Source organism: Cordyceps fumosorosea (genome assembly GCF_001636725.1).
Source record: "Cordyceps fumosorosea ARSEF 2679 chromosome Unknown scaffold_15, whole genome shotgun sequence".
NCBI classification, from domain to species: domain Eukaryota; kingdom Fungi; phylum Ascomycota; class Sordariomycetes; order Hypocreales; family Cordycipitaceae; genus Cordyceps; species Cordyceps fumosorosea.
The window spans coordinates 459584-481713 of record NW_017387315.1 but is presented as its reverse complement, the minus strand read 5'-3'; the positions used below and the strand labels follow the sequence as shown (position 1 = coordinate 481713).

General features: G+C 57.4%; 10 protein-coding genes across 10 annotated transcripts; 4 read left to right on the top strand and 6 right to left on the bottom strand.

Annotated features, from left to right (window-relative positions):
• Nucleotides 1–166: 166 nt before the first annotated feature.
• Nucleotides 167–1555, bottom strand: ISF_06088 (Aldolase-type TIM barrel; the record flags this gene model as incomplete). Its single annotated transcript, XM_018849692.1, has 3 exons — nucleotides 167–226; nucleotides 283–636; nucleotides 704–1555. 3 exons carry the CDS (start codon nucleotides 1553–1555, stop codon nucleotides 167–169), a joined length of 1266 nt encoding a protein of 421 aa, XP_018703190.1.
• Nucleotides 1556–2063: 508 nt separating this feature from the next.
• ISF_06087 (Zn(2)-C6 fungal-type DNA-binding domain protein) lies at nucleotides 2064–3968 on the bottom strand (the record flags this gene model as incomplete). The annotated part of the gene is made up of 1 exon (XM_018849691.1): nucleotides 2064–3968. The coding sequence occupies one exon, from the start codon at nucleotides 3966–3968 to the stop codon at nucleotides 2064–2066; it is 1905 nt and encodes a 634-aa protein (XP_018703189.1).
• A 1288-nt stretch (nucleotides 3969–5256) lies between these two features.
• Nucleotides 5257–7592, top strand: ISF_06086 (fungal specific transcription factor domain protein; the record flags this gene model as incomplete). Its single annotated transcript, XM_018849690.1, has 4 exons — nucleotides 5257–6383; nucleotides 6435–7085; nucleotides 7137–7437; nucleotides 7557–7592. The coding sequence occupies 4 exons, from the start codon at nucleotides 5257–5259 to the stop codon at nucleotides 7590–7592; spliced, it is 2115 nt and encodes a 704-aa protein (XP_018703188.1).
• A 336-nt stretch (nucleotides 7593–7928) lies between these two features.
• ISF_06085 (Amidase, hydantoinase/carbamoylase) lies at nucleotides 7929–9488 on the bottom strand (the record flags this gene model as incomplete). The annotated part of the gene is made up of 3 exons (XM_018849689.1): nucleotides 7929–8853; nucleotides 8933–9247; nucleotides 9346–9488. 3 exons carry the CDS (start codon nucleotides 9486–9488, stop codon nucleotides 7929–7931), a joined length of 1383 nt encoding a protein of 460 aa, XP_018703187.1.
• Nucleotides 9489–10347: 859 nt separating this feature from the next.
• ISF_06084 (hypothetical protein) lies at nucleotides 10348–12108 on the bottom strand (the record flags this gene model as incomplete). The annotated part of the gene is made up of 3 exons (XM_018849688.1): nucleotides 10348–10954; nucleotides 11040–11683; nucleotides 11764–12108. 3 exons carry the CDS (start codon nucleotides 12106–12108, stop codon nucleotides 10348–10350), a joined length of 1596 nt encoding a protein of 531 aa, XP_018703186.1.
• Nucleotides 12109–12555: 447 nt separating this feature from the next.
• Nucleotides 12556–14489, bottom strand: ISF_06083 (Monooxygenase, FAD-binding protein; the record flags this gene model as incomplete). Its single annotated transcript, XM_018849687.1, has 4 exons — nucleotides 12556–13465; nucleotides 13513–13854; nucleotides 13914–14159; nucleotides 14218–14489. 4 exons carry the CDS (start codon nucleotides 14487–14489, stop codon nucleotides 12556–12558), a joined length of 1770 nt encoding a protein of 589 aa, XP_018703185.1.
• Nucleotides 14490–15594: 1105 nt separating this feature from the next.
• On the top strand, nucleotides 15595–17205 carry ISF_06082 (Major facilitator superfamily domain, general substrate transporter; the record flags this gene model as incomplete). The annotated part of the gene is made up of 3 exons (XM_018849686.1): nucleotides 15595–15792; nucleotides 15856–16797; nucleotides 16867–17205. The coding sequence occupies 3 exons, from the start codon at nucleotides 15595–15597 to the stop codon at nucleotides 17203–17205; spliced, it is 1479 nt and encodes a 492-aa protein (XP_018703184.1).
• Nucleotides 17206–17452: 247 nt separating this feature from the next.
• ISF_06081 (Thioredoxin-like fold protein) lies at nucleotides 17453–18390 on the top strand (the record flags this gene model as incomplete). Its single annotated transcript, XM_018849685.1, has 3 exons — nucleotides 17453–17662; nucleotides 17716–17990; nucleotides 18054–18390. 3 exons carry the CDS (start codon nucleotides 17453–17455, stop codon nucleotides 18388–18390), a joined length of 822 nt encoding a protein of 273 aa, XP_018703183.1.
• A 688-nt stretch (nucleotides 18391–19078) lies between these two features.
• Nucleotides 19079–20878, top strand: ISF_06080 (hypothetical protein; the record flags this gene model as incomplete). The annotated part of the gene is made up of 1 exon (XM_018849684.1): nucleotides 19079–20878. One exon carries the CDS (start codon nucleotides 19079–19081, stop codon nucleotides 20876–20878), a length of 1800 nt encoding a protein of 599 aa, XP_018703182.1.
• A 172-nt stretch (nucleotides 20879–21050) lies between these two features.
• Nucleotides 21051–21984, bottom strand: ISF_06079 (hypothetical protein; the record flags this gene model as incomplete). Its single annotated transcript, XM_018849683.1, has 2 exons — nucleotides 21051–21702; nucleotides 21776–21984. 2 exons carry the CDS (start codon nucleotides 21982–21984, stop codon nucleotides 21051–21053), a joined length of 861 nt encoding a protein of 286 aa, XP_018703181.1.
• Nucleotides 21985–22130: the final 146 nt, after the last annotated feature.

The following is a 22130-nucleotide window of genomic DNA, read 5'->3' as shown; positions in this document are numbered from 1 at the left end:
TATACTGTAACTATGTCGTAAAAAATAAATAATCGAAAGTTGAAATGCATGTTGATCTATCTGCAGTCTAGAAATGAATATGAAATCGTACACGTTAAGAATCTCAGCAACTACCCCCCCCCTCTCCCCCAGCCCAGATAGCTTGTAGCCCCCATCCTAGAGTGATCTATACCGCATAAGCGGCGGCAACCTTTTGCATTCTATGAATTTCACCAAGATATCCAAGCTACGTAGAAAATAGTTAGCATCACATGCCTCGTCCAAATCCAAGTCATTACGTACCGTTTCCGTGCCGCCACCCAGGCCCTTGATTCCCAGCCATCGGCTCAGCGTGGCCTGGGAGAAGCTCTTGGTCGGCAGTCTTGCGTCCTCATCGCTGACGTCGGCGTTGAAGATGATGCTCCTGGGAAGCCTCGGCTCGAGGACGGACGGCCGCCCAATGCCGGTCAGGTCGCATGCGCCACTCTTGACGGCGTACTCGAGGCCGAGCCGGCTGCGGAAGCCGCCCGTGACCATGAGCAGCAGCCCGGGGAACGTCTTTCGGATCGCGCTGGCAAAGTCGAGGAAGAAGGCCTCGCGCGTCGCGGTGCTGGCGGAGACCTTGACGCCGGCTTCGCTGACGACGGACGCCATCATCTGGCAAGGTCAGTTAGCAACCAAAGGATGATGATGATGAGATGAAGGAGGAGGGCCTGTAGCTTACCAAGGGATTCTCGTAGTTTCCTCCGCTGATTTCCAGAAAGTCGACGCCGGCGTTGGTAATCTCCGTGAGCTGCTCCAAGCAGTCCTTGAGCTCGCCGGGGCTCTGGTGGTCCACCGAGTTGATCTTGATGCCCACGCAGAACTTGGGCGAGACGGCCGCGCGCACCGCCCGAATCACCTCGACCACGATCCGCGCCCGGTTCTTCGGTGAGCCGCCGTACCCGTCCTCGCGGCGGTTGCTCTTGGCCGACAGGAACTGCGAGAGCAGGTATCCGTGCGCCGCGTGAATCTCCACGCCCGCGAACCCGGCCTCCTCCGAAATCTTGGCCGCCGTCGCGAAGCGCCGCACCACGTCGTCAATCTCCAGATCGGTCATGGCGCGGGGCGTGCCGAAGACGAGGGCGCTGGCGGCGGAGGCGACGCAGCCGGAGCCGAGACGCACGCCGACGGCGCTGGGCGCGATGGACTTGCCGAAGAGGCCCTTGGTGCCGGCGCCGATGGTCGACTGCCGGCCGGGGTGGTTGATCTGGACGAGCGCGGGGGTGCCGCGCTCGGAGGCGGCGGCGGCCCAGCGGCCCCAGGACTCGACGTGGGCGGCGCGGCTGAGGCGCTCGTTGAGCGAGACGTCCTCGGGGGTGCCGAGGTAGGTCGAGTCGACCTGCACGTTGCCGGTGATGAGCAGGCCCCAGTCGCCCTCGGCCCAGAGACGGTAGGTGTCGATGAGGTCCTCGTGGGGGCGCCGGTCGCGGCTGGCCCAGCCCTCGGCCAGCGCGGCCTTGACGAGCCGGTTAGGCAGGGTGAGGCCGCACGGGAGGGTAACGGGGTTTGAGATTTGCAGGGTTTCCTTGGCCATTGCGAGGGGGTTTGTTGAGGAGTTGGGTTATCAATTTCTCAAGTCGGTGGTTGTGAGGCGTTATATATATAAGAGTTTAAACAAGACAGGCAACAAGACTAGCGTCGCAAACACCGACTCATGTCAACTTAGTATGCTTGCCTCGTTTTTTCCCCTTGGCTAAATTCAGGGTCGGCGATCCACGAAGGCCCCTAGCGGAGTTTAGACGCCTCGGCTTGTGACCGGACAGTCAAAACGCGGAGGACCGGGCCATCTTGCTTTTCGGTGGAGTTTTAACCCAGACTTGGCAGCTGGATGATTAGGCTATCGGCTGGTGAGATGGGCCTGCGTTTATGATCATCCGAAGTCCACAAGACAAGACAGATCTCGAAATGCAAATAGACTTGATGAGACTATTATATCTATCCATGTCAGCCCCTGTCTCCCCAACTTGAACTTGTAACTCAAGCACGTCATTACCAACTCCGCAACTCCGCCCTGGGTATTTCCTTCAATTCGGCTATCCTAGTTATATCACAAAGACTGGTAGTTTACCGGTCCGAAACTCTTCTCGGACTTTTACCTTTTCGCCCGTCTCTGCCTGCTTCGCGAGTGCCATCCGCAGGAACGCGTGCGCTCGCCCGATGTTGGGCCCAAAGGCCATGAGGTCGTGGAACCGTGCCAGGATCCAGTCGCGCGTCGACTCCGAGTCCGTCTGCAGCGCCACCAGGAACAACGGGTAGCTGATGAGGTGCAGCAGGTCCAGCCCGACGTGCTTGTAGATCTGGTGCGCCAGGTTCATGATGACCGCCACGTAGGTCGCCGTGGTGGTCTTCTGCTCGTCGGCCGTCATGGCGTCGGGGTCCATCTCGCACCGCAGGAGGTGCATCTCCAGCAGGCTGGAGAAGTAGAGAGGCATGAACGCGCGGAAGTTTGTCGCCACCATGTCGGGGACGTCGGCGTCGGGCGTCATCTCCGTGGCCAAGGCGACGAGCTCGGGGTACTTTTCGGCTAGGTAGTCGGCCGACTCCTGGATCAGGGCCAGCCGCGCCCGGGCCGCGTCGCCTTGGTAGTTGCAGATGTCGGCGACGAGGTAGCGCAGGCCGCAGCAGGCCTGCCACATGTCGGTAATGTGCTGGTTGGCCACGTCGGCGAGCATCTCGTTGGCCGGGTAGTTTTGCCGGAACACGGCCCGGTACAGGCCGTCCGAGTAGCGGTGCAGCTTCGTGAAAGCCTCGGTCAGGACCATGTCGGGGTCGTGCGCCTGTACAATCCGGTGCATCACCTTGTTGATGTCGCCGCCGAGCCCAAACGTGGAGCCGAAGCCGTCCATAAAGGCAAAGTAGACGAGCATCCGCGCGGCGAAGACGGACAGGGGTGGCGTCTGCGTCGTAGATGGTGCCGCTACTTCGGACGACGACGACGATGACGACGACGACGACGACGACGGCGATGGCGAAAGAGATGACGTCGTCGCCCTCGCGGTTGGACGCTGGGCCAGCTGCGCGGGCCAGTCGCTGCAGCGCTCCTGTATCAGCAGCGCGGCTCCCCTTAGGTGGTTCATCCACCCCGAGTACGCTGCGTCGCCGTACTTTTGCTCGTACATGAGCATCAGGTAGATGGCCGCCAGCGCGACGTCCAGGTCGATGACGCCGTTCTCGCCCGCGCTGATGGTGTCTGCCATCATCCGCAGCGCCGCCGAGTAGTGGCCCAGCCCCGACCAGCCCCCCAGCGGAGGCGCCGCCCTCCTTTCCTCCTGAGAAGCGGCCACCCTCCCCTGGTGCATGTTGCGCGTCCCCAGCGCCAGCAGGCCGCGCATGACCAGGGGGTCGCGCTCGGCCAACGTGAAGATGATGGAGTAGACGGAGAAGTCGGTGTTCTTGGTGGAGTGCCGCTGCGAGAAGGTGGTGCGGTAGTAGCGGATCGCCTCGTGGTCCAGCGACGTGAGCTTGAGCGAGTTGGCGGCCGTGTCGAACGCGGGCATGTGCATCGGCAGCGGCATCGTCATGGGCGCGGCGCGCCGCCACGGGGCTACCTGTAGGAGCCACGGCTGGCTGGTCATCAGCGCCCGGTGTTTCTCGGGGAAGCCGTGGGCCACCGCCGCTGCGTCCCCTCCGCCACCCGGCGGCGACGAGAGCTTGTCGCCGCCGCGGGGCTCGTAGTCGCAGAACAGGCGCAAGCGGATGCAGCGCAAGCACTTGGGCCGCGTCTCGTCGCACTTGACCTTTTTGGTGCGGCACGTCCAGCAGCCCTGGCGCGACCGGGGCCCGTTGCGCCCTCCACTGACCCGGACACGGGTCGGGTTGGTCGGCGCCGCCGCCACCGGGGCCGGGGCCTGGCCAGGCGGGGTAGTAGTCAGAGGCGGTGTCAGGGGGGGAGAACTTCCACAGTCGGGCGACAGAGAGTTTTCCTCCCCGTAATTAGGCTCAGACATGTGCAGGGTTTCCTCGCCAGTCGTAATCCTCGTAGTAAATTGGAGGCCCCCGGGTCCTCCTCCGCTGAGTTACTGCGACCGGCAGGCCCGTATCTGGGTCCGACAGGTCCAAGTCCGAGTCCGGGTCCAACTCCGACAAGGTGGATAGTTTCTGCCTCACTCCCTGGCCCTCGGGTTTCGGCACGTCCACGGCGGTTCCACGGACCTAGGTGAGTGTGAATCAACTGCGGCGATAAGCGAGATCTTGCAGCAGCGGCTCGCGATCGCTCTGCATCCGGAAACGACCCTCCTTCTCTCCCGAGGTGGCTGTGGTATGTGGCAGTGTTTGCTGCTATCGACTTGTACTGAGCCTGGTCGCTGGTAGCCGACGAAATGAGTGGATGCAAGGGGGAGATTTCCGACGAGGCTGCTGTCGCGAGCCTGGTGCATTGCCGATGGTCGGCAAGATTTTCCTAGCCTTTCCCCCGCGAAATTAGTTGGCACATCCTGTCGACTGTCAACCAAGTGAAGCGAGCCTGTATGGCTCAACTAGTTAGTTGATGACAAACAGTCTTCGGACTTAAAACATTCTTTTTTTTTTTTTTTTTTCATTAAAGTCATGTTCATCTCCTGCTATGCCTCCAAAATAAGTTGTAATTTTGACGACTTCAGCATCACTTCCAAGCTTCCTCTGTAGATAACTACGGCGTAGCTACAATTATTAAAATTTGGGGGTTCTATTTATTTTCTTAATTAACTTTTTAATTCTGATCTTCTTTCTATAGCAAATCTACAAGTCACATCTCTACTATATTTATAACATCTCCATAGAATGTTTTACTACCTTTTCTGATTCTTTTTTTACTCTCGCAGCGCTGTGCGGGGTAAATACAGGCTAGTTATAGCGGAATGGACGCCTAGAGACACCCGTGTTATAGGGCCTGAGCCTGCGGCCACAGCGTCAACAAACAACATTGCATCACACTTTCTCCTTCCCTGACATTTGCGGCTCGCTTCCTGCAAAAGAAGGCAACGGTTCGACCTCCTTGCTGCTTGGCAGCATTCGTCTTCGCCAGAAGTAACTATCCCTGGGAATGAGAATGAATGACTGCTCACTCTTATCTCCGCCTCTCAATCTTGGCCAAGCCAGTTGATAGCGAGAGCGCCACAGAGCAGCCGTGATAAGGGAGCTCGCTACCAGTGACCACATGGCGTCACGCTCGGAGCTTCAGCGCAGGTCGGCGTGACTCGCCATCTTGCTGCCGAGTTTCCTCTTCTCTGACCGACGACACCCTATCAACCTGCAGCAATGAATGAGGCGACGTCGCTGGAGGGCAACGGCCGCAAGTATCGCTCCAAGAAGCAGCGGCCATGCGACCTCTGTCGGACGCGCAAGATCCACTGCAAACTACAGGCTGATGGGGCCGACTGCGAGCTGTGTCGAAGGCTTGAAAAGCGCTGCACTTTTGTCCTCGGGCCTTTGAGACGCAAGCATCGTGCTCGCGATGCCAATGACAATGAAGCGCCCCGACGACGGCGAGAAAGTCAGAGCCAGTTTGAGAGGCCTGACTTTGGCGATATTCCACCTGGAGTCCACGCTGCCGAGGCCGATCGGACCGAAAGAATGAACATGGACCTTGGAGACGGCGATTTGTGGGCGCTGCCAGCCGACATGAGACATCCATTCGCTATCCAGGACATGTCCAGTATCATGGGCTACTATGGTCTCGGCAGCAACGGCGGAGCTTTCGCTGCAAGTAATGGCACATCGGGGGCTGGTGGTGACGGGATTAACATGATGCTCACTGAACCCTCGGTAGACCTCAGTCTCGATCCTAGTTTTCTCCCGGCTGTGCTTTCACCGACCAACTCCAACATGGCCCATCCAACTCGCCAAGGCACATCACCACCAAGCACGTCCAGCGGATCACCTTCGGACACGAACAGCTTCTCCGACCAGCTTCGTATTCAGCCTCCTCTCCAGCCCGATGACGAGTTCACTCGACGAGCAGGCACAGCTCAGCAGGTGACAGCCCACACCCATGGCTCACAATCGTCCTTATGGCCCATTGAGCTCTCGCTGGAAGCTAAAAAGGGATATTCAAACCACTTGATCGGTCTCTCATGCGAGTCCGATCCGTTCCTTTTAAAGCAGTACAAGTACAACGCCTATGATAACTACCACATGTTCCGCCTTGACTTTCGGAGAGTCGCTGATGATGTTCAGCCTCGGAGCAACCATGACATGCCCGGCAGTCGGGCCCAGCTACTTACTACCAGGGTCCCAACGCAGTTCATGATGAGCGATGAGGCGATCTGGAAGGAAGACTTGAAGGCCACAGAGAGGTACTTGTCTGGCGGAGGCACGGGAGCTGCAGATCAAGCGCTACTTAACAAGATCGTGGAACCAGAGCTGGGAAGAAATCTAGTGAAACTGTGAGCCATCAGCACATTTTAAAATCTCTTGGTACTAACCAGGGGGCGCAGGTACTCCAGATTTGTCCACCCTCGATATCCCGTCCTCTCATTCACGGATCTCGGGCGCATGCTCGATCATGACACCGCCTTACATGTTCCCGTCGGCATTCGGAGCGCCGTCTACGCCCTCGCAGCGCCATTCACCTTCCTAGACGACGAGCTCAGCGTCTCAAACGGCTACCTCGGTGTACCGACAGATGACCTTTGGGACATTGCCCATCGCAGCTTCCAACGCGATAGCTGCTTCTCACACCTATCACTGCTGCAGCTGTGTCTTTTAATGCTGCACATGCCGCCACGGAACTTCGTTGTCGCCGAGCCCTCTAAATTCTGGGCACTTTCTTGTTCAGCGGTGGCGATTGCAGAGAACCTGGGAGTAAATGTCGAGCCGAAGGATTGGAGACTGCCGAGAGAGGAGGTCATTCTACGTCGGCGGCTGTGGTGGCTGACCTACGTTGGACACACGTGGCATGCCCTTGTCTGCGGGAGGCCTTCCCATCTACATGAGTCGAACTGGAGTGTTTCCGACCTTACGGAAGACGATTTCGAGCCGGGTCCGGACGATCCGATCATTCGCGAGGCGGTCGCAAAGCATATACCCATTTGTCTGGCTCAATGCGAGCTCGGTGTCATCGCTGCAGACGTTTTAAAAGAGTTCTAGTAAGCAGAGAGGTCGAGGATGTTCATTTTCGTCTGGCTAACAGACTCTAGCTCAGTGAGGGCAAACTACACGGAGTCACTGGCATTAGCAGCCCTCCTCAGCAAAGCGCAAAGACTTCGTACACGCATAGAGAGCTGGAGGCAGACCCTGCCGTTTCTCTCAAAATCTGTTCTGGAATTGGACGAGCAGGAATTTGAGAATGGCGCCCCCTTGCGCTTGCAGCATTTGACGCTGGAAATACTCATCTTTCGCGCCCTCCTGCGGCCATTGTCGAATGAGCAAGTATCGACTTCGGACAAGTGCCGGGAACCAATCTCGACCATCTACGAGAACTGCCACGTCTGCGCCAGTGTAGCGACGGAGATGGTGTCTCTGTTGCGGGCAAAGCATTTTACCAGCTTCTGGCCTCACTGTGAGTTACGGCTGCTCTGCGCACATATATGATGCCTTTCGCGCTGACACTGCTCAAGATACACGTTACCAGCTATGCTACGTTTCGACGCTGATTCTTCTTATTCTGGCCCAGTCGGCAACGCGGGAGATGGCAGTGCGGAACAAGGCATTGCTGGACAAATGGAGAGACACACTACGCATGCAGGCAAGGGCTTGGCCGCTGGCTCGTCTCGCAGCAATGAGACTTGACGCGTCGTTCTGGAAGGGCATATTGTCGGTTATTCACGGTGCGGGATCGGAGAGTCCTGCGATTCAGCTTCTGAAGGAATTCGAGTCCGCCAAGAAAGGTGGCGAGGCACGATCGTGACCACACTCGATAACGCCTGCGGTCCACAAGATGCGAAAGTCGGCCAAATGGCATGGCATCCAAATATGTACAATCATTACTATCATAGTTTCCGTGACGCATCATATCGCAAAACAGCCCCAAGCAATACCTGCGCTCCAGCGACGCAATCCTCCGGCGGGCAGTACTCGTCCGGCGTGTGGCTTCTCCCCTTCCTCGTCGGCGTGAAGATCATGGCAGCGGGACAGATCTTGCTCACTTGGCAAGAGTCATGGCCAGCTCCGCTCGTGATATGCTGCCATCTCCTGCTCTCCGCTGCCTTTCTGTGATCGGGGAGCTGTTGCGAGCAGTATTCCTCGGCAGCCTCCTCGACGGCCCTGATGCAATGCTCGTGGAACATAACAGCCTTATTCTCCGTCAGGGTCCTCCACGAGACCTCGACGCCCCTCTCCGACTCGCCCCTTGCAATCTCCTCGAACCGCGCGCGACACTGCCCGACCATCTCGACCACCGTCACGTCACTAGCGTGCCTCACGTCGAGCGTGAACCTAGCCGTGTGCGGCACCGTGTTGACGCTCCCAGGTACCCCACCCACGATGCCCGTCGTGATCAGCCCCTGATGCTGCTTCGCAACCTCGTTCGACGCGACGATCATCCGGGCCGCGGCCAGCACGGCATCCTGCCGTGCGCCCAGTGGCGTCGTGCCTGCGTGGCTGTCGCTGCCCGACACGACCACCTCGAACCAGCTGTGCGCCTGCGCGCCGGTGACGACGCCGATCGTCCGGCCGGCGTCCTCGAGCACGGGTCCCTGCTCGATGTGGAGCTCGAAGTGCGCGGCGATTGGGAAGGAGGCGTGCGAGGCGGGCGTGGCGCCGAGGTACCCGATGCGGGCGAGCTCCTGCTTCATGGTTTGCGGAGGACCGGCGGGGGGGGAGACCTCGGCGAGTGCCCATGCGGTCTCAAGGGGGATGGCGCCAGCCCAGACGGCGGAGGCGACGGTGACTATGGGGAAGCGGGCGCCTTCTTCGCTGGGTTGAGGTGTCAGGACCGGCCATTTCGGCGGATGATGTGCGTCCATGAGAGCAGTGATTAGTATAGGCAACTTACTTTGTCCAATTCACCAGACCAACCGGTCCTTCAGTCTCCCATTTGTTATCCTCGAGCGTCCTCAGCACCTCAAGTCCGGCCATGACGCCGAGGATGCCGTCATAGCGCCCACCGGTCGGCTGCGTGTCGAGATGCGATCCCATCATGACCGGCGCCGCGTCCTTGGACCTTCCCGGCCTGACGACGAACATGTTGCCCATCTGGTCGACGGTCACGGTGCAGCCGAGAGTTTCAGCCTCGGCGAGCAGCCAGTCGCGAACCTTTTTGTCGTCGTCGTTGAGGGATAGTCGAGCCATGCCGGTTTCTGTGGCGAGTCTGCAGTGAACAAGAGAGTTAGCAGGCTGGGTTTCTTCTTTTTTCTTTTTTCCTTTTTTTTTGGAATGCCGTTCGAAGTTTGCTCGTGTTTGACTTACTCGCCCCATGGATACGCCTTGCCAAAGTCGCAGGTCTTGTGCAGCGTCTCGAGCATCCTGCTGCCGTTGACTTTGAGGCCATGGTAGGTCCTTTGGCCCGGGACTAGAATGGCCGGCGTGACAGCGGTTGTGCGAGTAGCCATTCTGGAGAGGAGGGAGGTTGACATTAGAGATGAATAAAAGACGGGATTCTAGTTTAGCATGCTTCCGGTATGAAGTCGGCTTTTTAAATCTACTCCAATTCCAACTCCCAGTCCAACCTCGCGTCATTAGAGGGAGGTCCGCCACAACAACAAGTTGAATCCCCAAAGCCGGCTCCCGGCGGGCGAATACATAGCCTCGGCCGAAACAGACAGACCCCTTACCAAATCGCCCAACTCATAGATGAACCACTCTGTGGCGGGAATGGCGGACTTTGGTCTACTCTCTGTCGGCCCGCGTATTCGCCTTATCGCTAGACTTGATCGCGGCGATTGGATTGGTGGGCAACTTGTCGGCCGTCGGCGAACGGGTGGAATGGGGTTACCCTGGATCTCGGGCGATTCGATTTGCTCCCTCTTCTATCCGGCGGTGGGATGGCCACGAGAAATATCAGAGATTAACTTTAGCAGCCACGGGGGATCAATTGCACCTTCCACAGTCATGTCTACCATTGATACGCGGAGATCTAGTTGGTGTTTTCGCAGTGCACCTACCCTACAGTCCAGATCATCAGCCATCCTATGTCTACAGTTCAGGAGCCTAAGGTATGCGAGTGTGGACCATAGAGCGAGTGGTTTGGGAGATGTTTGGATATGTACAGTACAAAATGCAGCAACGCAATGACTTCAGTCATGGTCCAGCAAAACAACAACCTCACCCACACAAACCCTCCCTCATTGCCTACCATACGCACGCAAAGGTGCAGGCACCTAAGCCCACTCTGAAAGCTTGAAACACCAATTGTAATCAAGGAATTTGGTTTCTATATGTGGAAGAAGATGCTCAACTAATACTTTATGATTATCTCTTCTTCTTCTGCTGCTCGGCCAACCATGCCTCGGCAATATCCTCACACTTACAAAACTCAACCGCCTCTCCAAAGCCCTTTACCCACTGGATGAACCTATCAATCATGCCGATGACATGCGCTAGCCCACTCACATCCGGATGCACCAGAATCGGAAAGACAAAGTCCATCGCCTCCCCGCCCTCCTTGCAGCCTTCCTCCCAGAGCCAGGTGAACTTGTCCTTCCACATCTGCTCCACCACGCGCGTCGACACGTAGCCCATGCTGTTTGCCAGGTGCGGCAGGTACATCATCGGCATCATGTCCTCGTTGTACCAGCCGCACGGCAGCTCCACCAGCGGGTGCAGCCCCGCGGCCGGGTAGCCCTGGGCTGCGATTGGGGAGGGCTCGAGCCAGGAAGAGGCGGGGAGGCTGAAGTCGATGGGCTTGACCGGGGGGTCGGCGGGAGTGAAGTACGGCTGTGAGTCGTGGTGCATGAGTGACGAGTCGTAGAGGAACTCGTGCTCGCGGAGGAGCTTGACGGTGCTTTCGCGGATGGTGTACATGGGGGCGCGGTAGCCGCGAGGCTTCTTGCCGGTGAGCTTCTCTGCCACCTCGATGCTGGCGATTTTACTTTGGTTAGCCCCCTTTTTTTTTTGTTTTTTTTTTCTTCTTCAGCAAACCCGGCTGAGAGGGGAAAACGTACCACTTGAGAAGGACGTCCCTCTCCTGCTCCTCGGTCATCTGTGCGATGCCCTCGTGCGCGTACCCGTGAAGCGCAATCTCGGCCCCGGACTCGAGCACGGCCCTCGCGGCCGCAGGGAAGGTCTCGGCGGTGTGGCCCGGGATGAACCAGGTGGTCTTGCCAGCGATGCCGTTCTTCTGGAACATGCCCAGAAGACGGTACACGCCGACCTGGCCGGCGAAGATGCCGGAGGAGTAGTCGGCCATGTTGTTGTCCGCGTGGCAGCCCGTGCCGAGCCAATGCGACACGGCGTCAAAGTCGACCGAAAGAGCGACCTTGACCTTTCTGGGTGGCGGTCGGGTAGGCAGAAAGGACGGTGCAATTGCCAGAGATGATGGTTCGGCAGATGCAGGAGCGCCAAGGATTTCGTAGTCGCAGTCTGTGGGCGTGCCGGCGTTGACGGGGTCGATGTCCTGAGGACATGAGCTGATGACAATGAGGAGACGAGCCTCAGCTTTGATGATGACGTATTGGCCTCTTTCGCTGGTGGGCGGACGGATGTCGAGGCCGCCGTGGTGGTCAATGGCGATGTTCATGAACAGGTTGAGGGGGTCGGGCACCCAGTCGGCAGCGATTGGGAAGTCGGGAAACTTGTCTCGCAGGACCTGATGACTTTAGCAACAATATATTTCACTTCATCGCAGTCACCACGGCCGTTGATGTGGCATGGCTTTCGAGCACGAACCTCGTGCATGTTATCAGTGCAATTGTCGTGATACCCTTCAACACCCTGCATGTGGTACCTCTCCACGTCGCAGGCCGACCAAATCATGTCGTGCACGCCCTTTGTCGTATCTGCTACTAGGGTCAAAATGGGCTTCCTGCGCGTGCTGTAGAGTTTGTCGCCCTGGGCAAGTGAGACTTTGCGTAGAACGGTCCTGGTGTGGACCATGGACAGGAAATCGTTTGCATCATTGGGATTGAAGGCCCAGAAGTCGAGGACCTGCTTGCCAAAGGTGTTTGTGATTTTCAACTCTTGGCCAGCTTCGACGGTGAAGGCGACGGCCTTGCGAGCCGGGATAAGCGTCATGATGGGTCAAGTTGGGAGTCAATTAGTAGTACAATGTCAGGGTACCTGGTGAGATGATGGAGTCCAATGGAGGGGTAGAATGGCGGGGTAGAGCTGTCTTATAGTTGCGTATTAGACCCGGATCGAGCTATTACACTTCCAACATGTCGGAATCTCTAGGGCCTACGGCGAAATGGTAACCTATCAATGGAGACGCACCGCCGACGCGGATTACATTGGCCGTTAGCACCGCCGTCATCGTAAGCTGATAGTGATACTGGCGGGTGGCGCTGTTGATGTGACGCTGCGAGGAATGTTCAGTTTCGAGAGAGACTCTGTCCATCAGGTTGTCACCAGGCATTGTTTTACTTTGGGTTGAACACTCTGGAAGCTGGTAGGACACTAATGTGCAGGAAAAAGAACCTCGAAGATGTTTCACTACCTACAACTAGGCAAAATAAAGCGCATCTAAACACTGATCCCCGAGTCCGATGCCGGTCGACTCGCCTCCGTCTCCTTCAAGTTCAGCAGCCCAGCAAAGTATCCCTTGATCCAAGCGCCGCCGTCGATTGGCCCGGCCGCACCCAGCAATCCATCCGGCCTCAGGATCAGCACCGCGCCCTCGCCCACCTCTACGCCGAGCCTCTCATGTGCCTCACTCTCCGGATCGTAGAACATGTTGCCAAAGGGCCTCATGTCAATAGCCTCGTAAGGCGAGCAGCCGACCGCGGGACTGATCGTCAGCCACGAGACGGCCTCGTGGTTCCGCAGAGGGCCGCTCGCAAAGGCCTCGCGCAGGTCGAGCAGCCGAGGCCTCGTAACGGTCACGTCTCCTATGCAAACGACCACGAAGAACTTGCCGACGTTCTTGGTGACCTGCTGCAGGCGCACCGTCTGACCAGTCCCTGGCGTGCGGAGCTGGACATCCGGCGGCCTGCTCCCCGGCCCGACCGTGAGCTTGACCAGTCCGCCCCCGGTCTGGTTGACCGCGTTGGCCGCGTAGGCGATGCCCAGGCCGGTGTTGAACGACGCCGCCTCGTTAAAGATGTCGCCCAGCAGCAGGTGCGGATCCGCGCTCCGGTCACCGTCATACCACGCCGGCCACTTGCACGACATGAGCGTCGCAATGTCCCGGTCGTAGTCGATCAGCCGCTGCACCGCCGACATGCGCTCGGGGGAGTACGTGTCGAGCACGCAGCGCCGAGTGAGGCCCCGGATCTGCAGGGCCAGCTTCCAGCCGAGGTTGACGGCGTCGTGGATGCCCGTGTTGAGGCCCTGCGCGGCGCCGCTGCTGTGCGTGTGCGCGGCGTCGCCGCAGAGGAAGACACGTTCGCTCTTTGCAGCAAAGGACTTTGCCACGCGCTGGCCAATGGTGTACCTGATATTCATCAGCATCCAACTCGCTACCTAGCCGGGATGACTTACAGCGTCCACCAGTGAATCTCCTTGAACTTGACGTGGAAGGGCTTCATCGCCTCGATGGCCTCCTTCTCGGCAACCTCGCGCGTCACACCGTCCGGATACTTGGCGGCGATCTCGGCGGTGTAGGCATATCCGATACGAGTCGCGCCGTGGTCGAGCGGCGCCCAGAGGATATTGCCGTGAGTCTTGCTCTCAATGGCGCCGTACGACCGTCTCAGCGGCATGTCCGTCTCGACGATGCCGTCGATGCGAATCCACTGGTCTTCTGAGGTGTCGCCCTCAAAGGGGATGTCTGCGTGTCTCCGAACAAAACTGCGACCGCCATCTGCGCCGATCAGATATTTGCTGGGCAACGTCAGTCTAATCCAGACGTAACAGTACTCTACTGAGTAAGCCATACATACCTCTTCAACTGGAACCTCTTCCCGGTCCTCTTGTCCACAAATGTGCTTGTAACTGCATGAGAGTTGAACGGCGCAGACTCGTCGACCTTGAAGTCGATGCATTGCATCGTCTGGTAGTACGAGCCACCCAGTGACTCTAGCTTCCCACGGAATATCTCTTCCGTGTACATCTGGCGGAGCACCAGCGTGAAGTCGTAGGCAGTGTCTTTGATGTTTTCCATGAACGTCCAGACTCTTCCAGGGACCCTGTATTTTTTTGTTGTCAGCTAGATGACTTCCTCAATTACTAGCAGGGCACACTGACACTCTCTCGCCATCCTTGTAAGTCACACTGCTCCGGCAGGCGAACCCAAGCTGGAGCATCGGCTCAATCAGCCCAAGCTGATCTAGCTGCTCGGTCGTTCGTGGAAACAGAGCGATTGCGCGACCGTATGCATCTTGCGTTTCCTTGTCGTGCTGTTCCATGACGCAGGCAGTGACACCGAAGCGTCGCAGCTGGTATGCCATGAGAAGACCAACCGGGCCGCCGCCCACGATGACCACGTCGTATTCAGCGTTTCCATCCTCAAGACCCATTATTGCGACTTTTGACTTTTGCGAAAGGCTGTCGATAAATTGTGGTGCAGAGATAAAAAGACGGTCGCCAGATGAAGCAACCCGAAGACGCGGTTTATAATAGTAGCCACTTATTTAATAGAATGATGATGCTTGAAATCAGACGATGTGCAAGCTCACTGGCACCTATATCAAAAGAAACCCTCATTTAAATCTCAGGGCTTCCTAACCGGCCGGCGAGTAGTGCATAGTAAAGGAGTGTCGGCCGGGGAGGGATCCAGCCGCAGTGCCCGGCCGACGCGAGGTCAATTGGCCGCAGAAGCTGAAGCCATGTTGGCAAATGTTTAATGAGTCCGCCGTGACCTTGAACTGAGCCCACATCGATAGCCAACTCTGATGCTCCGATATCCGCAGTCCATCTTCGTCAACGGGACACCCTTCAGTCTTGCGTGTGGTCGGCCAGGCCGGGAACCCCTCCGGGCATCTTTGACACAAGCCACAAGTCTCTACGGGCAAATGTATTTCCCCGGCCAAGCCATGACCTAAAACCCCCAGACTTGAGATAGAGTAAGAGATAAGGTCGCCTGGGTATGCATGGATGCATCTCCAAAGTGTGGGGTGGATACGGTTCCCGTCGGGCGATAAGAGACGCCTTCAGTGCCCAACGCCCGGACTGAGCCACTCACTGGCCATTTCTTTTGTTTTTTATCAGTTCATCATTTCTTTTATCAGTCAATGACTAGACTCGATAGCCTTCGGTACTGCTTTATCGCGATAGAGCCGCGTGAAGGTGCTGCGTAACCAGCCTTGGCGACTTTGCGACTCCGGGGTGGTCGACGCGACCCTACCGGCTGGTGTATCTAGGAAGTTGGATAGGAGGCGACGCATATCAAAGCTGGTAGGTTGGACAAGATAATCAATTGGAGTGTTGAATGTTTAGATATATCCTCTGATGCAACTGCTCGGGTCGCTTGGGATACTTCAAGTACAAAGTCAAGGCACAGTTCAGACTTGTCCATCTTGTCCTCCACCAATTGATCTGTAGCGATCCGGCAATCGCAGTGTGACTTTTGTTCTTACTCTGGCTTATTTTCGTGGCCAACAGCCTCGAGCAATTGTCTTTGCCATGCAGTACGAGGAACATGCCAAGACCGACAAGGTCATGGAGCCCCAGACACCAGAAAGCATCTCCGCCGAGGTCATCGAGCAGTACAACATGATCGATCCCAAGATCCACAAGAAAGCAATGCTCAAGCTTGACACTGTCGTGCTGGGCTGCTTTGGTATCATGTACCTGCTAGCCAACCTCGACCGAAACAACCTCGTAAGTTCTTCCTCATTATCTCTCTTTCACCGGCAGATGGATGACAGACTGACCATCAAACAGGGCAACACCAACATCATGGGCCTCCCCGAGGACCTCAACCTCAAAGGCAACCAATTCGGCAATGCCGTCACCCTCTTCTTCGCCACCTACGTCGCCTTCGAAGCGCCCTGCTCCATCGCCCTCAAGCTCGTCGGACCGAAGAACCTGCTCTCCTTCTGCATGCTCGGCTGGGGCCTCGTCTGCCTCGGCATGGGCTTCATAAAAAACGCCAACCAGCTGTACGCCTGCCGCCTCCTCATCGGCTTCTTCGAGGCCGGCCTGATCCCCTGCATCAACGCCTACATCGGCATGGTCTACCTGCGCTCCGAAATGTCCCTCCGGTCGGCCATCATGTACGGCTTCAGCGCCTTTGCCGGCGCCGTCGGCGGCCTGCTCGCCTCCGCCGTGTCCCGCATCCACGCCGGGGGGCTGCCCCCCTGGTCCTGGCTGTTCATCATCGAGGGTATTATTACCATAGCGCTGGTGCCGGTCATCTACGCCGTGTTTCCGAAGGACCCCCGCACCGCGTGGTTCCTCAGCGAGGAGGAGCGGCGCGTGGTCAGGCTCCGGTTCGAGCTCAACCCGCACCTGGCGGTCAACGAGGCGTTCTCGTGGCCCAAGGTGCTCAGCGCGTTCAGGGACCCGAAGCTGTACCTGCACGCGGTGCTCGAGTTCTCCGTGTCGCTGTCGCTGTTCAGCTTCATGACGTTCCTGCCGGCCATCATCCGCGGTTTGGGATACACCAGCGTGCACGCGCAACTCCTGACCGTCCCCGTGTACGCGTGGGCCACGGCGTCTTACGTCGTCATCGCCCTCCTGTCGGATCGTGTCGGCCTGCGAGCGCCCTTCATCCTCGGCGCCTGTCTCTTCCTGATCATCGGGTATGCCGTCAACCTGGGCACTGAGGCTCTCGGCGCCCGTTATGCAGCCGTCTTCATCATCGGCTGCGGTGTCTACGCCACTGTAAGTTCCTGCAAAGCTTTATCATGACATCTTCATCCCGGGATTAATACCTTTTTTTTTGTCTCTCAGGCTGGCCTCTCCATTGTATGGCTCAACAGCAACTTTGCCGGCCACTACAAGCGCGCGACCGCCCTCGGCGTCACCTTCAGCGTAGGAAACTCGTCCGGCATCGTCGTCGGCCAAATTTTCACCGCGCAGACCGCGCCTCGCTACGTGAGAGGCACGGGCATCACCATGGGCTTCGCAGGCTTTGCGATGCTTCTCGTCTGCGTCAATGCCTTTGCCCTGCACTACGTGAACAAGCAGCGTGCGGAGCGTCTTGCCACACGCGAGCCATCTATAGGTAGCGAGCAGGGAGACAAGGATGAGGTGTGCGATTACGACGACACGTTCAAGTACAACTTGTAATGTGTTTAGTCAAGACTGGGAGGGTTGACGAGAAATGGATTAAGTAGCTGAGCGAATTTTCACGATCAAGTTAATAACTCTTAATTAAATAGCCTTAACTTGTTATATTGCTAATGTAGCTGGAGGCTTGTTAGTACTTGTAGGCTTGCCTCCGCATGTTGCAGCCTGGTGATAGTTACCCCGCGTAAGCAGGGGGAAGGGCAACTCCTTACCCTACAACGCAGTCTATTGTCAACGCAATTACAACATGGCGGCCTTTATTAACAACTCCGACGCTTTTACGCTTCACATGTTTCCATTTTCGCTGTATTCCATCATGGTCATGTACACATACGTACTAGGAAAGCAGGATGCTAGCGAGGATGGTGGCATAAGTCTCTCTTATAACCTCATAAATCTACATCGAGATGAAAACATCAGCGAAGAGTATCTTGCCAAGATCAACCCTAAAGGACTGGTATGAATTTTGATTTTTTTTTGTGTTTATTATTTTATTAACAGTACTACCAGGTACCTACCTTGACCGGCGGTTCCTTGTCGCAGCCGATGCCAGAGAGTCTTGACATTTCTTACTGGCTGTGCTCTCACTTCCCGCACCTGCTCCCAGAGCCCAACGAGGCCAAGATTAGGAAGCTCTTGGCCGACATCCATGCCATCCAGGGCCTTTGCCTTTCGATAGACAAAGGCGATCGCATGGAAAAGGTGCCGTGCGACGCAGACGAGGCACTGGAGAGAGACGACCTCAGACTGGAATACAGGCGGGCCTTGGAATACAAGCAAAGGATGTGAGTGAGGCCAGTCAATTTTCTGCCCTCGCCGAGAGTTGCTGACAAGTCATCCAGCCATAGAGAGACACTTGAGACTGCGTTGACCGACGGCCGCGTGCAAGAAGCTGAAGGCCAAGCGCGGGATCTCTTCCGAGACGTCGTGGCAGTCTACAATCCATCTGATGATTGCATTCTTGGCAACGGCCCTACCGTGCTCGACGGACATCTCGTTCCTTTCATCGTCCGACTCCTCGATTGCAAGCGCGAGGATTTGGTACCGGAAGCCTTGCAAAAGTACGCTCGGAAGCACGCCGCATCGCCTCAGTGGAATCGCGTCATGCATGGACGGCCGACAAGATGGAATGTTTCTCTGGGACATGTTAGTGACATGGCTGGTGACTATACCGGACCTCAGTGAGCGGCAACGCGGGGGGGGGGGGGGGTAACAGTGGAAGGGCGGATTTTCAGGTACCACCGTGAACAAAAGATCCAAAGTGATCATGGGGTTTACAACAATGTGAACAAAGCGGCTGGTGCAAGTCGAAATCAGGAGAGCCCTTATTCCCGCCAACGTCACTGTAATTCACGGTGTAGTGCTAAATTGGCGGGCACTAACCGCTAAATCTTCACGGTCGTGTGAATATGCACTTTGGGCCAGCATGCATTGATTGCGGAGTGACCCGAGCAACACAGCGGCCCGTTGCTAGCGTCGATAAGCTTTGTTAGGTCGAGCCTTCTTTCTGCCATCTACACTTTAATCAACTTGTATCATCGTGAAGATGTTGCAAGGAGCCGATGCCCGACTTCCCGGCCGCCGTGAGTTGCTCGGCTACTGCCCGTCGATAGAGTAGGCGTTAGTGATTGGGGGTTGAGACACCTGCCTCAGTACCTACCTCAATGAATGTACATGCATAAGCGCACTGTCGGCTGTATACATGAAGCAAACGGCCGCACAAGAGTGCAAACGGGCGTTCAGAACATTTATATAAATTGTCCATACTGGCCGCTCACGTTTAGCCGTTGCCCTCTCGTCAGCTTCATATCTCAGGGCCAATCCCCGTCCTGCCGTACGCTTCACCCTTTGCCAGACACCGAGAAGAAACAGTATGATCGACTCGCAGCGCACCGAGATCCGGTGCCAGCTCTGCGGCGTCAGCGGCAACGTCGGCCGCGTGCGGCTCGCCACCGAACCCCCCGAGGCCGCCTCGCGACGCTTGTGCCAGGGCAGACCCGTCCTCAACGAATCCGGCTGCATCGGGTGCTTCGTTGTCACCGACGACGGCGCCGAGGACGCGCTGGACGCCGCCGACACCAGCTTTGTCCCCGAGGACCTCGAAGACATGAAAGCCGCCAATGAAGTCCTGTTCAGCGACCAGTCAGACGACGACATGTCAAGCGACGACGACGCTGAGGTGGAGGAGGAGGAGGAGGAGGATGATGACGCCTCCTTCGTTCACGTCGGCGATGACAGCGTGATGGAAATGGAGACGGAGACGGGCGCCACCACTACCACCTCCCACGCCCAGTTCCCCCTCGGCTCACCTTCGGACATCTGCAACATCATCGTGCCCTTTGACAAAGCTTACCGGAAGCGCGACCGCACCTGGCGCACCCGAGAGCACGTCGCCGGGCCCAACTGCCGTCTGCGGAACGCCTACGCCGGCCGCAACATCACCGCCGACGAGCTCCGTGGCTGCAACACCATGCAGCTGCTCTGCCCCAAGCCCGCCGACTGGACCCCCGAGCCCGCCGACGACGGCGACGACCTGGACGGAACCTGCCCCAGCTTCCTCTCCGGCCTGCGCGACCACCTCCACCCCAACTCCACCGTCACCCCCGTCTTCGTCCCCATGCGCCACGGGCGGGAGACGTTTGCCGTATACAACCGACCTGGCGCGCGGGAAACAGACGGCTCAGCCATGCCGCTTCACCCGGCCTGCTTCGAGGTGTTCAAGCGCGCGTCGCTCAAGCGCTCCGGCGCGGTGGACGTGCACGGCCTGGCCGGCTGGTACTCCCAGGCGGGCAGGTCCAAGGGCCACTTCGCAGACGAGGGCTTCCCGCAGGGGGACGCGGTGCGGCGCGCGCTGCCCAGCAGCGGCCAGTGGGACCACGTCGAGGGCGACGAGTGGATCGCCGCGAACCCGTGCTTCGTGCCCGCCCTCCGCCAGGCGCTCGCCGCTACAGCTACCCCCGGCGTTGTCGTCGACGGCATCGCCGACATGACCCTCTCCTCCGCCGCTGCCACCGACCATCCGCAGTCCTTTCACCTCGACCGCATCCGCGAGGAGATGCCCTGGATCTGGGAGTCCTGGTGCTACCGGCCGTACTCGGGCTGGTCCGCCGTGACGCAGTCCGACATCTGCGCGGACCCGCTCGCCGCGAGCTACCAGCGCGAGTATCTGCGAAACTCGCTCGCCGTCGCGCGTCAGGCCAGCGAGGGCCGCGAGCAGCTCTCCGAGGAGATGCGGGCGGAGCTGTGGCGCCTCGAGGAGGCGCTCGAGGCGTTCGAGGCGGAGAACCGCTTCGTCCCGGTCCCGATCCCCGCGACGCTGCTCCCGCAGCACGGAACGGACTGGAGGAAGCTCTACGCCGCGCTTCAAGGACTGCGCGAAACTTCCAAGGGTCTGCGCAACAGGGAGCGGGTTTGGCGCTGCTGCAACTACATCTTGGATCGCATCGCGGAGCAGCGGGAAAATGGCAAGATTGTCGCCTACAGCAGTTCAGGGGCTTTGAGCGAGAGCCATAGCAAGAAAGGCCTGACTGGAACCTCCACTTATCATGTGAGAGGCCTGGACCTGGCAGATGACTATTCTGAGGGCGAGGCTGAGTTCTCGGATAACTATTCGGACAGTGACGCTGAGCTATCAGACAAAGCTGATGATGTCGAGATGGACGCTTCGCAATAGACAGTATAAATAAAAAAATGTTACTTAATTCATGAAGAATAAAGGTACAAGTCTCCCCGGCAAGACATCCTTGACGCCAGTGATTGGCTTGTAGTCTTGAATATTGCGCCGAAAGAACAAGCTAATGGATACAAAACATGGGTGTTATGCAAAATCTCCGTCAAAAAGCTCCTCAATCCAGGCCGTCGTCGCACTTATCCCGAGCCCCAGAACCGTTCATACCTAACTGCCGACTGGCGCTTATCAGAAGGGCAAGAGCGCCAATCACGGTCCCGCCGTTGCGGAAAACATTCGGGAGATGAAAGGACATCATATGATCTAAAGAGGGGGTGGATATGGTGAGAGATAGCTGCGTGACAGCACAAAGAAGAAGGAGGATGCCGGACAACACCGCCAATCTCGCAGGCATGCACTTCGAGACTTTTTGTAAAACGCAGCCAATACCAATCATGACAGCGCCGACCATCATGCCATCAAGCGGTAGTTTGAAAATATCGGTGGCAGACATTTCTGAAGTGTTGGTATCGGTGACAATGATGGTCAGGATGTTGAGGACAAATATAGTGATGGCGAGGGCCTTAAGAGCCGAGCACAGCAAGTATACCATGCCTTGTAGGACCTTTTCCACCTTCCCCGTCGGCGGAGCCGCGTTGAAATTGACGAGAGTGACAAAAAGCAGGCTCTGTGTGAAGTAGTGGAACAAGGTGGCCGCATGGTAGACCGATTCCAAAACTCCTTTTCTCGCAATGCGCGTTTGGGCAAAGTCGATCGAACGCTCGAATGAGAATTTGAGGGCATAGAAGGCCACGATAATAAGACAGTGGCTGTAAGGGATTTGCTGCCAGTCAGCAACGTGTTGTGCGATCGAAGGTATTCGGAGCAAGAGAACCGACTTACAGACTGAAGGAGATGGTCGAAGCGCGAAGCAACTTCCAGACTCCGTAGCCCAGCAGCCCTTTGCGCCTGAGCCTGAAGAAAGCAAAAACAGTGACCACCAGAGCTGCTAGAGAGATAACGGAGTAGAGGACGCATGCTGCCACTGCGTGCCTCAGCTCCGGCGTGGGCAAAAGCCGCACGGCGTTTGCGTTGGAGGAACCGGAAAGCATGTTGACTTGTTTCAAGTGTGTAGTACTGCTGGAAAAGATGTTTTATTGATGGAAGGATGATACAGAGATTGAGTTGTGTGCCCGTCATGTAGATAACGAGGGCAGTGTAAACGAGACAGGTTTGTGCTGCAGCTCGGAATTGGCAA